Consider the following 16,394-nt stretch of genomic DNA (forward strand, 5'->3'; position numbering starts at 1 on the left):
TATTAGGGTGTGTGGCATGTAAATTACATCAAGTTCAACATTTTAAATCTCTAAAAATGGGTAAATTAACATTACAACAATTATCAAAGTATGAAGAGGAGTGTAAATTGATTCATAGATTCATATTAACTTATATAAAAACTGTAAGGTTATTTGAGAGTGCGATGTTTCGCTGAAAAGTCTTCACATTAAAAATTTGAACACGGAGAGACAAACAAGGATAAGTGCTCAGGGTTTGGAGATACCGTTTTATGGATGTGTAAGTTTTCATTCGCTCAACTCAGAGTTGCTGCACGTGACTCAAGTGGTGGACGAACAGCGCAACCTCCAGCCCAGCACCGAACTTTACTTGAATCAATCCCCCTGTGGTTGCCCACGTGTCTTTTCTATTCAATCATCAGTGTGTGTGTCTCCAGTTCACTTAGCGTTTTCAAGTCCGTTTTCTACTTCACATCGTCCAGTCACACCGTCGCCACCTCCTTCTCTACATTTTCATTACTTACCGTGTATTCCTGCATTCCAAGCTCATTTGACAAAGATTAAGGAGAAAGTGGTGCAGATTGATTTACAACTCCAAATGCCACCTTCAACTGACCAGCAGAAAGCTGGTAAATACATTAATTCAAGAAATAATCACAATTTGAGGAAACCGAGGCCAACAACAGCCACTGTTAAACATAACATAAAAAAGCATATAGATTTTCGATAATCGATTTGTGGATTAATTATTAAGTAGGGCTAACATTTACCTCTTCAGTGTTCACTGAGACAATCACAGCACCAGCTTTTGATCTGAATCAGCAAGATCTACCCCCCCCAAAACAAAGTAAACCCAAGATCATAAAATCAATTTAAAAACCACCACCAGCTGAAATGTTTACCTCTCCTGCCCCCTCAGTCAGTCCACACGGTGGGTGACTTTCTCACAGCACAGTAATCACCTCACACACTAAATGATGCCCTCTTAAGAAATACCAGCACAAGTCTCACCTCCACTCGGCGATGTCACCTGTGTGTCCACCTGTGACCAAACTCCCTAATTATTAAGCTGACCACCACGACCTCCCTCACTAACTGGCTCAAGTGACATATGTGTTGTATCAAAGTCTCTCTTCTGAAGTTGTACCCAAAAAATTAAAAACATGTGCACCAATTTAAACAAACAGATTAAGCAGATCCAGTGATCAGCAATAGATACAACAGACTTAGTGGAACTTTATTTGTCACAAGGTAGAAGTTACAGAAATTCAAGTGTCTTTAGGCATAAGTGGTGAAGTTTTAATGAAGCTGATTCTTGTTCTTTTCACAGAGAAAAAGCAAAAGCTGCTGTTTACTGGAACATCTCAATGGATGTGAAATGGGACACCTGTGATGTGGATGCAAATATCATGGAAAAAACTGTAAATATTAAGGAGGACAACTGTGAGTGGGAGTCCATCTACATTAAACAGGAAAGTCTGAGCATCAAGGAGGAGGACAGTAAACTGCAGCCAGTGAGCATTAAAGAAGAACCTGAAGAGAAGTCTGTCAATATTGAGACACATAACCGTACAAATATGGACAGTGTAAAAGAAGACAACCTTCAAGATGGAGTGGTGACCAGGTTAGACTCTTCTTATAGCAGACACTGTTCATCTCCAGAGGCTTCTATCAATGTGAAGTCTGAATCATTAGAGTTTGAACCAAAGAGGGCTGTGGAAACTACATCTGTTAGAGCTCAGAAAAATAAGCGACCATCTTCAAAGAAGTCTGGAAAAAGTAAGTGTAAAATAAAAATGTCTTAAGATTTAGAGTTGGGGTTTATGAGCTTGAAAGGTTGGGTCTTGTGATTTTTATGAGAAACTTAGAAATGGAGTGAAAATACTTTATTTTATTGTGTGTTTAAATTTATTGTGAGATTTCATCAATTGTAAGGTTTAGCAATTTGCTATTCTTCCATTATAGTGACTTTATGCAAAAGTCCTCAGCCTATCCTCGATAAAGAGTGCTATACAAATGTCCAAGAGCAAGACAAAGGTATTGATCCCTCTGGAATTTCCTGGGTATCCATATTAATTCCTCTTAACAATGTGGTCTGATCTTCAACTAAGCTCCGATTACAGACGGCCTCAGTTGTCCTAAACTACTGTAATAACACAAACAACTGGACGGCTTCTTGTCAGTCCTGAACACATTCACATTGTTGAAACATTCACAGTCCACTCCCTGACCCTCCTATCTTTACAGACTGGTTGACCCTTCTTTAACAATAATGACCTAAACAGAACTTTTTGTAGCTACTGATCAGCAATGAATTTTAACCCCTTCCTTCATTCCAAACCTTTTCAGTTCCTTCATCCCTGAGAGCCCTTTTCTGATCAGTTCTCTTTAGGTCAGGCCACAGCATCTCGTGTCTCTTATTGGCTGTTCCAGAACACCAGCATGTAAAGTATGTTTAACCCTTTCTGTTTCTGATTTCTTCCTGTTGTTGAGCTCATTGTCCTGTGTCATCACTCAACTTTTGTTAAGCTTCTACTATCCTGATATTTTTCTGTCAGATTTCTTGAAAATATTTTCAATTCAGTGACAAGAGTTCTAGGCCATGAAGAAACAAACAGGCCAAACTATGATGCTCCCTTCACCTTGATGATTTAGTATCAATGTGCGCTTTTGTATTACTTCCAAACATAGTGTTGCATGTTTTGACCAAAGACTTCAAGTTTTGTCTCATTCATTCACAGATCATTGTCTGTTCTGGAACATCATGATGATCTTTTACAAGTTTTCAGATGTGCAGTGATGGTTTTGCTAGATTGCATTGATATCCTTGGTGTTGTCCTTCTGTAATCTACGTTCTTACGCTTTTCTCCATAAGAACACATGGACAGAGACTTTCTCAAGTCCCGGAGACTTCTGCAGGCCCTTTGCTCTGCCTGTCTGGGTTCCTATTCACCTCTGCTTTCATGCTGTGATCTTTGTGGGTTGCCCATTCCAGTAGTGAGTTTCCTCCATTTTTGTAGACAGTATGGCTTTCTATGCATTGATGGACACCCAGGTCTTCCAAAATTCTTTTATCACATTTGCCAGCTTTACACATCTCTTCAGCTCTTCTAAGGTTCTTGTGACATCCTTACAGAAGTATTTGGATGAAATGTCAAACTTTTGGATTACACATTGAAGCGGTGGATTGGAGAAACAACTTCCACTGATATGCTGACATCATTCTTATATCATAAAGTGACAAAGGCTGTGTGTTCTGTGCTAGTCTATGATCCTTCTATGCGAGTGTGCATTAAATATGACTTTTGCTCCTAAACTGTTTGGTTTTTTTTTGGTAGGCTATTAAGCAGCAGTGAAGCAGTTTAATAGTTTTTAACGTTTTTTTTTTTTTCTTTTTACAATGGTGTTTTTTTGTTTTTGTTTTGTGATTCACACAACAGCAGGTGTCACTCCAGTCTTACTCCAACCTTTGGGTTTGTGGGGCAGAGGGTGGAGAAAGCTTTTGTAGTAGCCGACAAGTCAGTGTGATAGCAATAAACAGGCAAGAGTAACTGTGATTTGTTAGCAGAAAGAAGTTAAACATTTTACATATGATGCAGGATGGATTCAAAGTAATTAATAAAATCTCTGGAGTGGGTAAATAAGGAGGTAAAAAAGAAGCTGCAAAGGAAAAAAAAAAGAACATCTGAATAAGTCATTTAAGATGAATAACCCCAATGCTAACAGTAGTGCATTTGAGAGCAACCATTAGGAAAGATATGAGGTCTGTAAAAGACAGTTAAAGAGAAATATTGTAGCCAAAGACATTCTTTCAGTATTTTAGGAGTAAAATAACAGTCAAGGAGGAAGTGAAGTGCTGCATGAACAATAAAGGGGAATTACAATACACAGATAGTGAAATATAAAATGCTCTAAGCTTTCCATTTTCTGAAGATTTCATGTCTGAAAAAGTGGATAACCTCTCAGTTGTAACAGGGACTACTAAGGAGGTACTGAGGGATTTGGAAATTGTAGAGAGAGAAGTGCTGCTGAGATTGAATTGGTTGAAATCAAACAAATCTCCAAGACCAGATGCTATTTATCCTCAAATGCTTACAGAGTTTAGTGAATATATATATAATCCTTTGATGGATATTTTTTAGTAATCACTGCTCTCTGGGACAATTTTTATGAACTGGAAAATGTAAGCCCATTATATAGAAAGGGTGATTGGGAAAATTGAAGTATCAACAGGTCAGTAAGCTTAACTTGCATCACAGAAAATAAATGAAAGGAATTATAAGGAAAAGATTGAGTGACACACGGCAAGAACAGGAGGTTTTTTTAACAGTCAGCATGGATTCAGATGAGGGAGGTTGCATTTTACTAACATGCTGGGAATCTATGAGGAACCAACCAAAGGATATGATCAAAGTGGAACAGATGATATTATTTATCTGGACTTTCAGAAAGTATTTGATAAGGTGCCACTAAACTAAAAGAAGTGAAAGTTCAGGGTGTGGTGTGTAGATGGGTGCAGAATTGGCTAAACACAGGAAGCAGAGGGTTATGGTGCGAGGAACCCTATCAGAACTGGGTGGTTGTAAGAGTAGTGTCCTACAAGGGCCAGTGTTAGGGCCACTACTGTATAAATATATTGTCACAAACGTGTGATTGGGAGGCCGCGAAATGGCATAAATGATAGAAATACCACGCCAGACCAGGGGGCGGCAGGGTGCGCTGACTGTCTCTCTCAATCTCTCTGCATGGAAAATCCTGCAGGGTCCTGGCACCAATGATGACATCACTTTCGGTCCCAATAATGTCACTTCTGGTTCCGGGTCTGATGACTTCATTTCCCTTACCGGCCTTTAAAGGTGCCATCTTACCTCCATAATATCCAAACTATTTTGGACTCAAACCTGTGAACATCTCTTTTCAATTTTCTTCAATTTTGCAGCCAGGAAACAATATACGGGTGGCTGTCCCAAACCTTTATGATGTCAGTGACACATCTTTGTGACAGTGGCTTTTTAATATCGGTTGAATTTTCCCAAATATATTGCGTAACTGTGCGATATATTCTAAAATATTGGTAGAGGGAAGTGCCTCTTCTTCCCATCCTTCTTTTAAAATATCCAATATTCCCTGAGGTTGTCATCCTTATAACAATTCAAAAGGAGAGAACCCTGTCCCTGCTGACCACCTTGCGGAGCATTTGTTTGAGAGTCTGATTAAATCTCTCTACTAGACCATCGGTTTGTGGATGATACACCGCAGACTTTAAATGCTTTATTTTAAGTAACTTGGCCATTTCCCTAAATGTTTTCCAATGTGAAAGGCATCTCTTGGTCTGTAAGGACTTCTTTAGGGATGCCATCATGCACAAAGACCCCTACATTTTCCCGTGTGATAGCTTAAGACGTGGCTGAGCGCAAGGGAACAGCCTCTGGATATCGAGAAGCATAATGATATAAATGATATGGATAGGAATAAAAATAACAAGGTGGTTAAGTTTTCAGATGATGCCAAGGTAGGTGGATTTGGCAGATAATCGAGAATCTGTTGAATCCTCACAATACAGGGATTTGGACAGTACACAGGCTTGGGCAGATTTGTTGAAGATGAAATTTAATTTAAGTAAATGCAAAGTATTACATGTAGGAAGTAAAAATGTATGGTTTGTGTACACAATGGAAGGTCTTATGAGAAGGATTTCTGAGTTGTAGTGAAGTCATCACCACCGACTACTAGAAAGTGTTCAGAAGTCATTAAGAAGGCTAAGAGAATGTAAAGGTTATTTAGCGCCCTGATGTGTGGAGTACAAGTCACAGGAGGTTATGCAGAGGCTTTATAAAACACCGCAGGCCGCATCTGGAGTACTGTGTGCAGTTTTAGTCTCCAGGCTACAAAACAGACCTAGAAGACGTAGACAAGTCCAGTGAAGAGTGACTAGGCTAATTCTAGGGATGTCGAGGTATGAGTTATTGTGACGATGCAGGTTCTGCTCCATGCTCCCATCTGTCTTTTGGGAGCTCTTGAACCCGACACCATCGGTAATGTCACTGATGAGCTGGACAGTGAGGCACAACAATGTAACAAGGGGATGGTGCAAAAAGTGCAAAGTGCTTTATTAAAACAACAATCAAAATCAAAACAGTGTTCAAATAAATAAGTGCAGCGTCTCTCAAAAATCTTCAAATAAATAATCCAATAAAGCGCTGTGAATTGTGGAGGTTAAAAACAATAAATTAATCCTTTAAAAATGAGGTTAAAACAATGCCTTTCTACTGGTGACTCTCCTGCTTCTCCCATCCAGCCTATGCACCAGGGGAGCCACCCTACTTGCTGCTGACCTTCTTTCTGCCTTCTCCTGCTAGTCTGTTCGCCTCGCCGATCCCTGGGTCCGGTGGGCTTCACCTGACTGTAACTTGGGCTCCCCAGCGACCAGGGCGCTCACGCCTGGGCTTTCACATCTCAAGTCCCAACTCCCACTGCCTTCCTGGCCTTATGCGGTGAGCCATCCTCCTTCCGGTCACTCCAGCTCCTCAGTAATGCTCAGCGGGAGCGACCACCACCGCCTGCTTCTGGGGTGCTGGCCAAACACCCAGGCTCACTGCTCAGCTGCAGGTGTTCTCTACTACGAGCACCTTCGCTCGTTCATGCACCGGCTTTCTCCTCCCTACTTCCTGCCTTCTGTCCTTCTCAACCTCCATCCATTTTTTTTTCCCTCTTTTTTTTCTCTTCCCTTTCTAGTCACCTTACGCTTCTATTTATCATGGGGACATGGATCAGATGTGGCAATTGGCAACTCCTGGCATCAATTACGGATGCAGACGACTCTTCACCTGTGCACTTAAGTGAGGACCGTCTGCATCACAAATCACGTGGGAAACGCTCCGGTCACACATACCATGACCCCTCTCTCTAAGCCGCTAGTGCGGTGATTATTTATTTTAAAAAGTGGCCTTTTTGATGTGAGATCAAACTTTTCAGTTTAAGCAAATGGAGATTAAGAGGAGGCATGACTGAAGTATTTAAAATCATGAAGATAATTAAAGCAGTCGAGCTCTACTTGGCTGATAATTTAAAAAGAGTTCAACAAGAACAGGAGGACACAGTTGGAAAGTTAAGGGAAAATTTTACATAAACATCAGAGAGTTTTCCTTCACACACAGAAACACAGACATGTGGAATAAATTACCAGGTAGTGTGCAGAGAAGGACTATAGGGACCTTCAAAACTCGAGTTGATGTTGTATTAAAGAAACTAGGTGGATCAGATTAGCAGATTGGGATGACTTGCCAGTTCTCAGAAAGTTATTTGTAAAATTTCCAATTTCTGTTTACACAAAGGAAAGTAACTTTGCAAGGCTCTCTCTTTGTTTACCTTACTCCTCTGTATGAGAAGGGGGTCTCTGGCCATTAGACTCACAGGACATCAAGGCAACTCATGTACTCTTAATTTAAGAAACAGAATAATACAATGTGTTGAGAAATACAAGGATTATTTAAATTTGATAACTGATTATTTGTTGACAGTGAAAAAAAGGACGCAGACAGATGAGACTTACAAGCATATCACAGAAGAGATTGCTTCTTTACTTGCTGTTTAGAGTTCTAATTTGTCTTGGCTCAGAAGTACTAGGGTGTTGTACCGTTGTTAGCCATTATGAATGTAGAAAAAAGCCAAGCAAATGACACCTTTTATTGGCTAACTAAAAAGATTACTATATGCAGGCTTTCGAGGCAACTCAGGCCCCTTCTTCAGGCAAGACATCTGTGCATGTGCACGCGCCTTCCACCACTCCCCAATTCCTCCCAGAATTATGCCTATTTCAATATGCAAATCAAAATAAATAGCCCTTAAGCTCAGTGTTCTGTGAAAAGACGATTGCAGAAGCACAGGGGAAAATAGGAGAATTTCAGCGAATAAAAGCAAATTAAAGGTGAGTCATAGCCCACCGTCTGAGTGTCATATGAAAGGCTTATTAGGGTACAGAGAAAATAAAAAAAACAGGCACACCGTGGCAAAAAAAAAGCTTGAAATGTCAACTTTAATCTCAAAATTTCCCACTTTAATCACGTAGTTTATTTTGTCATTAAAGTAGAACATCATAAATTCATCATTAAATCGTTTAATTTACTAGTTTCTCAAATCCCACCGTAACTAAAGTAGCACGTTAAATGATTTGTTTTGTATGTGCTCTTCTATGTGCTCTGTGTGAATCACTATGCGCTTCTTAAATGGGCTTTCTCTTCCTCCAACAGGACACAGAATCCATTACATTCATGATATTACAGCTCTCTGAACAATTTAAATGCTGAGATGTATATTTGATATCATTTGAATTAAAACACTATATTAAACATGGGAACACAGTGGCACAGTAATAGTGATGAGCTGGCGCCTCGTCCAGAGATTGTTCCTGCCTCCATCAAGATGCTTGCTGTGCTGTGCGCGACCTTCGATAAAATAATTTATTGCAGCAGTACTGTCTCCTTTCAAACATACTAACCCCCAATTCCTGTCCCTTCCTTTTCTTTCTCCAATTCACCAATCACCACACAATCAGCTCTGTAATAGATGTCAAGCCATCTGTAAGCTTAGAATGCCGATTCTTCAAAACTTTTAAGGAACATTGAAATATCTTCATAGTACATGATTAATTATTCTATTCATCTATCCTTCCAGTGTTGCACCAGCCACAGTAAGAATACAGCGCGAAGCAGGAACAATCCCTGAAATAGCTAGCGTTGCGACACTGTGTCCTCACGTGTTTAATTATTAGATTATTTAAATAATGTTAAAATTTTATCTGTATAATGTCATCTTCTTCTTTTGGCTGCTCCCTTTAGGGGTCACCACATCGGATCATCTTGTTCTATATCTTTCTGTCCTCTATCTTGTTCTGTTACACCCATCACCTGCATGTCCTCCCTCATCACATCCATAAACCTCCTCTTAGGCCTTCCTCATTTCCTCTTGCCTGGCAGCTCTATCCTTAACATCTTTCTCCCAATATACTCAGCATCTCTCCTCTGCACATGTCCAAACCTGCACAATCTCGCCTCTCTGACTTTGTCTCCCAAACGTCCAACTTGAGATTATCCTCTAATGTAGTCATTTCTAATCCTATCCATCCTCGTCACACCCAATACAAATCTTTGCATCTTTAACTCTGCCACCTCAGCTCTGTCTCCTGCTTTCTGGTCAATGCCACCGTCTCCAACCCATATAACATAGCTGGTCTCATTACCATCCTGTAGACCTTCCCTTTCACTCTTGCTGATACCCTTCTGACACAAATCACTCCTGACACTCTTCTCCACCCACCCACTCCACCCTACCTGCACTCTCTTTTTCACCTCTCTTCCCACAATCCCCATTACTCTGTACTGTTGATTCCAAGTATTTAAACTCCTCTACCTTCGCTAACTCTACTCCCTGCATCCTCACCATTCCACAATGACCTCCTGCTCATTCACACACATGTATTCTGTCATGTTCCTACTGATCTTCATTCCTCTCCTCTTTACAGCATATCTCCAACTCCAGGATCTCCTCAACGTGCTCCCTACTATCGCTACAGATTACAATGTCATCAGCAAACATCATAGTCCACGGGGACTCCTGTCTAATCTCGTCTGTCAACCTGTCCATCACCATTGCAAATAAGAATCCCTGATGTACTCCCACCTCCAACATGAATACATCCGTCACTCCTACCGCAGACCTCACCACTGTCACACTTCCCTCGTACATATCCTGTACAACCCTTACATACTTCTCTACCACTCCCGACTTCCTCATACAATACCACAGCTCCTCTCTAGGCACCCTGTCATATGCTTTCTCCAGGTCCACAAAGACGCAATGCAACTCCTTCTGGCCTTCTCTAAAACTTCTCCATCAACACCCTCTGAACAAACCTCGCATCTGTGGTGCACATTCTTGGCATGAAACCGTACTGCTGCTCACTAATCATCACCTCACTTCTTAACCTAGCTTCCACTGCTCTTTCCCATAACTTCACACTGTGGCTCATCAGTTTTATTCCCCTGTAATTAGTACAGATCCTGCACATCCCCCTTATTCTTATGTATCCTCTCATTTTCTAATATTCCATTTAACAATCTGGTTAAAAACTCCACTGCCATCTGTCCTAAACACCTCCATGCTTCCACAGGTATGTCATCTAGACCAATGCCTTTTCTATTCTTCATCCTCTTCATAGCTATATAATGTAATAAACATATTTTGCTGCATTTCATCTTAAAAATGATATTGTCATCATATGTAAATACGCGCTTTATAAAGTGGCTCAGGTTGTGCAACATTATAACTGTATCGCAAGTTTACAGTGAGGTAATTGTACTTAAGTACAAAAGATCTACAAGGAGCATTTGAACTAATTCAGTGCGTTAAGAGCTCTTGGGATGAAACTCTGAACCATGAGGTCAGTACAGGAAAGGCTCTGAAGCGTTTTGCCGTATGAGAGTAGTTCAAATAGACAGCATGGCTGAGGCAGCATGTGCTTGATGCTGTATCCCGTTAATTCTCTTTCTGATCAGCTGCTGTAGAGCTGTGATTCCACACTCAGATACAGTGGGATGAATACTTGAGAGTAACAACGCTAAAGCTACTATGGTATTTGGAATAGTTTGGCCATTCTGTGAACCATTATATTGTTACAGGTTAATTACAATCAGATGCCTTAAATTAATTAACAATATGTGGTTAATTTCAGTGTATTTGATAAAGCCGTGTCAGGGATGTGGATCTAAAAATGAAAGGGAAACACTGGAACAAAAGCACTACATTGATGCTGGGGGCTGCCAGTTTGCAAAACCAAGCAGGGAACTTGCGTACACCAAGGATTTAGCTGCCCTGAAAATGTGCGTGGCTTTACACCAAGTTTAGTTTTTATACATCATGATGTGAGCATGGAAACGGGAGTATGCAACATTTTTGTGCGTACACGTCATTTATACATGAGGCCCCAGGCGTCCAATGACCTTCTTCCAGCAGCACTTCCTAGTGTGGTGGAAGTGCTGCTAAACGGGGCCCAGTAAACATCCAGGCACCTCCTGGTGGTGGCAATGGGCCCCAGTAAGGTTGAGCATCCATGCTCCAAAACCGTGGCCCCATTGCAAGCCAAGGTGGCTGCCCTCTATCGGTCTGGGGGAGACAGTATTCAGACTAAGCCCTCTCCCCCTGTCTTTCTGTGCTGGAGGCATCACTGCTGGGATTGGGCCCAGGCAGTCTGTCGCATCACAGATTGTCATTAATGTTCAGATCGAGAAACTGAGAGAGCCATGACAAAACATTAAGCTTGGGCCATTGTGAATTCTGGGGTGCAGTTCTGATCATTATCCTTTTGTAGAAGCCATACTTTTTCATTTTTAACTTTTATAGATGGTGTGATGTTTGTTTCAGAATTTTCTAATATTTAATTGAATCCATTCCTCCCTCTACCAGTAAACAGTTCCTGGTGCTCCTGGCTTCAACACAAGCCTGAAAGGTGATTGATCTTCTCCCATCCTTAACAGTCAGAGACGTTTTTTTGTCATGGAATTCTGTGCCCTTTTTCTTCAAACACACCTTTGCACATTGTGGCCAACAAGTTCTATTTTGACTTCATCAGTTCACAGGACGTGTTTTCAACAGGCATCGGGCTTGTTTAGATGTTCATCTGCAAACTTTGAATTTTGTGGTGAGGACACAGGAAATTTTTCTTCTGATGGCTCTTTCCTGAAGGTTATATGTGTGGTGGTATCGCTGCACAGTAGAACAGTGCATCACCACTCCAGAGTCGGACTACAAAAGACCACCAGGAAGCTTTAAGACACAGGGGTTTAGATTTGCCATTCTAGCAATGCTGTGTGCACTTGTCTTGGAAAGTTGTCTTGGTCTTCCAGACCTCAACTTGATTTCCACCATTGCTGTTAACTGCCATCTCTTCATAACGTTACCAACTGAGGAGGTGGCTAATTGAAAATTCTTTGACATCTTCTATAGTCTTTTCCTGCTTTGTGACTATAAATTATTTTATTTCTCAGAGTGTTAGACAGCTGCTTAGAGGAGCCCATGGCTGCTGATTGCTGGGACAAGGTTTGAGGCGTCTGAGAATTTATACAGCTTTGAATTCTGCATCGCCTGGCCATTCATAATGATGATTGTAAACAAGCAAAGCCCTAAGGAGCTAATTAGGGTCTGACGTCTTGGGGAAAAAAAAGATATCTGAGACCTCCAATCTCTTGGGGTGCACAAACATTTCTGGGGTACTCTTCCTTTTTTCACTCAACAAATCAAAAATAAGACACAAATCCTGTTTAAAATGCAGAAAAGAATGTTTTATCTTTAACTTTGTGGCTTTTGGAGATCAATTAATCTGATACTGACTTAACTATTCACAGTAACAGTTATTTTCATCAGGGGGGTCCCCACACATTTGCATGTCACTGTGTATGAAATGTCATGAAAGTGTTCATCTTGGTACTGCTATGTCTGAAAAGAAGCATCCTCTCGCCATTGTATATCGTGCATACATGTTATAGGACTTAAAAGATGGAATCCTAAACTTCCTACTATAGAAAATGGTGGTGTATCTAAAATGATAAATTGCAATTATCTTTGAGGGATACTCTGATTTTTTTGTCCTGTCATGATCATATGTCTGGTTCTTTTCAAACAGTGCCATTATTGACAGCTAAGACACATTTGTTTCCTTAGCGGTTTTCCTGCTTTCACTGCATTGTTGAAAGTCGATGTGCTCAGCTGTGTGTTGTACCTAAACGTTTCTCATCAAATTAGTTGCGGGAAATGTCTTTGCTTTAAATACACCACAACTAACAAATAACTTTTTCACTTTAAACTTTATATATAAAATTCATATCACATTTCAGATACTTTAAGATATTTCCACACAGCAGTTATTTTCTTCACCACTTTCCACTCTGTGCACTCTGTCAGTTGTACGCGTGTCCTCAGCTTAATATATTCCATGTCATGAAATTGGTAGATCAGTCAACCAACTACAAGCAGATTTCACAATAAACAGCAAAATCTGGGCAATTTTAAATTCAAGGCCAATTAATTTGTGTAACACTACTGTTTAATTCAGTTGTATTTCATCTTTATAGCGCTCTTCATTGAGTGCAGGCTTGGACTGCTTGATGTTTGCAGCCATAACAGAGATAATAATTCCATACATGAACACACACATTGGATCAAATAGACAGTAAAACCTGGCAAATTTTAGCTTACTCAACATAAATAAGTCCTGATAGTAGATACCCTTTAACATTATAATGGTGAGTATAAATGTCACCAGCGTGTCACAAAGGTTACCAGTCCTGGTGTCACCTGCCACTCCTCTGTAGAGCTGAAACACCAACAGCTGAGCTCTTCCTCGGTTTTCTTATCTTCTATTTTTTCTCTGATGTCACTGCAGCTTCTGTAGGCCTGTGCACTGAGGCGTCACTCATCCATTGCTCTCTTTTGCTTTGGTGAATGAAAGAAGACATTTTGTTGTTTGTTTTTGTGTCAAGTGGTTTTAGTTCAAGTGTGGATAAATGTCAGGACACATTCTAATTATTGAAGGTGCACTTTTCATGCTTGGCGTGGCATTCTGTTTTATATAGTACCCTCCATAATGGCGGATGCAATGAAACATTCTTCTTGCATTTACTCCTTTAATCCACAGTTTAAAATTACAAATTAAATAATTCAGATGTAATTAAAGTACAAATTACTGATTTTCATTTAAGGGGATTTGCAAACATTTCAGTCACACCTTGTAGAAATGACAGCACTTTTTCTGAATCATCCTCCCTTTTCATGGTACCATAATGGTACCATAGTCCTAAGACACCTCCGCTTACTCTTACCTACAGACTGCCTTTGGTCTTTGTAGTTGCCATTGATCAACATGAGGGCAAGAGCTGTGCCAATGAAAGTCAAAGAAGCTGGAAAATAATAATGAAATCATTAGAGAGATCGGAAAACCTTAAAATTACCCAATTCAACTGTCTGGAATATCAATAAGAAAAAACACACTGGTGAGCTCAGTAATCAGAAAGGGACTTGTAGGCCAAGTAAGACCACCACTGCTGAAGACAGCAGATGTTGCTGCAGATTTCATTTTGATCAGGACTTGCACCGCCTGATGGTAATGATATTGCATGTATCTCTCTACCGTCTTAAGTATACCATCCCATACAGATGGCATTACGTGGCTCAGTGACTGAGAGATTCCTCACCAGTCAGGCAGTTCACACTGAAAAGCTGCCATCACCAAATCACCCACAGCTGTTAAGACCTGTAAGAGAACTGGGATTGTGTGATTTCTGTATGGTGGTCTCTGTAATGAAGGCTGCAATTCAGCACACACTTCAAAGAGGATGACAGTAGGGAGTCTAAATCAGCTAAGTCATCATCATGATCCAAAATGTCATTGTGATACATCAAAACTCACTTCTTGTGTAGCCTGTCAAACATCAGAATGTGAAATGTGTAATGAAATGAAATTTTCTTTTCAGTTCTTCGTTTTTCCACCTGGAGTTGCTAAAATACCAACACAAATAAAGTCTGCATGGGACATACAAATGCTCAAAACTTGAGGGAACGTTGAGTCAATTTAAATGGCAAGTTCTAGTTTTATAAATCCTAACTTTTGCATAAGAAACAGCTTTCATATATGAGGCCAAGCATAAGGAGGTTTTATACATGTGGCCCTGGTGAGTAGTTGTAATAAAGGACATAAAATTAACAAATTAAGTGTGTTTTCCAAGTACAACAAAAGTTTTATAATTGCTTATGCTGATCAAAGGTTGTTCCTAATTTCAGCCATCATGTATTTAATGTGAGTTAATGTTGATAATAAGGCAGCGAATTGAAAATAAGTGCTTTTTTTTTTTTTTTCCTTTTTGTTTTAAATTTTACACAGGAAAGAAAGATCACTGCAGTGTGGAATGTGGCAGAAAATTCTCTAACAGGAGTGCTCTTCAGAAACACACGAGAGGTCACACCGGAGAGAAGCCATATTGCTGTAATGAATGTGGCAAACAGTTTTCACAAATGAGCAATCTTCAGAACCACACGAGAGTTCACACCGGAGAGAAGCCATATAGTTGTAATGAATGTGGCAAACAGTTTTCACAAATGAGCAATCTTAAGATACACACGAGAGTTCACACCGGAGAGAAGCCATATTGCTGTAATGAATGTGGCAAACAGTTTTCCTATATGAGCAATCTTCAGATACACACGAGAGTTCACACCAGAGAGAAGCCATATTGCTGTAATGTATGTGGTAAGCAGTTTTCAGAGATGGGCAATCTACAGAAACACACGAGAGTTCACACTGGAGAGAAGCCCTATTGCTGTAATGAATGTGGCAAACAGTTTTCCTATATGAGCAATCTTCAGATACACACGAGAGTTCACACCGGAGAGAAGCCATATTGCTGTAATGAATGTGGCAAACAGTTTTCCTATATGAGCAATCTTCAGATACACACGAGAGTTCACACCGGAGAGAAGCCATATTGCTGTAATGAATGTGGCAAACAGTTTTCAAAAATGAACCATCTGAAGGACCACACTAGAGTTCACACCCGAGAGAAGCCATATTGCTGTAATGAATGTGGCATACAGTTTTCATATATGAGCAATCTTCAGAGACACACGAGAGTTCACACTGGAGAGAAGCCATATTGCTGTAATGAATGTGGCAAACAGTTTTCGCAAATGAGCAGTCTTCAGAGACACACAAGAGTTCACACCGGAGAGAAGCCATATTGCTGTAATGAATGTGGCAAACAGTTTTCACAGATAGGCAGTCTTCAGAGTCACACAAGAGTTCACAAAAGAATAAAAACAGTAGCAGTTCAAAAATCAGTCCAGAAAAACAAGAACCCTTCAGGACTCAAGAGTGAGGTTCAGTCTTGTCCTGAAAACTAAGCAAACTAAACTATTGTTGAGAAATGAATCTCAAAGATAGATAGACAGATACTTTATTAATCCCAATGGGAAATTCACATAATTCTTTGCATTTATATAGCGCTTTTCTCACTACTCAAAGCGCTCTGCAATTGCAGGTTAAGGGCCTTGCTCAAGGGCCCAACAGAGCAGAGTCCCTTTTGGCATTTTACAGGATTCGGACCGGCAACCTTCTGATTGCCAGTGTAGATCCCTAGCCTCAGAGCCACCACTCCGCCCTTTAAAATGAGAGGCCATATTGCTGTTTGGAACATGGCAAACAAATCTGTGAGAGCAGTACACTTCAGAGACGCACCAGAATTCACACCGGAGAGAAGTACAACTGAACTGTCCTGACTTAAGAGTGAGGTTCACTCCTGCCTGGACAGTAAGCACATGTAACGACTCAAATCCATCCTACTTAGTGTTGTGTCAAAAACAAATCAACATGG

General features: G+C 40.4%; 1 protein-coding gene across 1 annotated transcript; it reads left to right on the top strand.

Annotated features, from left to right (window-relative positions):
* Positions 1–1,248: 1,248 nt before the first annotated feature.
* Positions 1,249–15,955, top strand: LOC127526340 (oocyte zinc finger protein XlCOF20-like). The gene is made up of 3 exons (XM_051921638.1): positions 1,249–1,758; positions 14,909–14,983; positions 15,404–15,955. Exons 1-3 carry the CDS (start codon positions 1,347–1,349, stop codon positions 15,922–15,924), a joined length of 1,008 nt encoding a protein of 335 aa, XP_051777598.1. The 5' UTR covers positions 1,249–1,346; the 3' UTR covers positions 15,925–15,955.
* The last annotated feature ends 439 nt before the right edge of the window (positions 15,956–16,394 follow it).

This window comes from Erpetoichthys calabaricus (genome assembly GCF_900747795.2).
Source record: "Erpetoichthys calabaricus chromosome 1 unlocalized genomic scaffold, fErpCal1.3 SUPER_1_unloc_14, whole genome shotgun sequence".
Classification (NCBI taxonomy): Eukaryota; Metazoa; Chordata; class Cladistia; order Polypteriformes; family Polypteridae; genus Erpetoichthys; species Erpetoichthys calabaricus.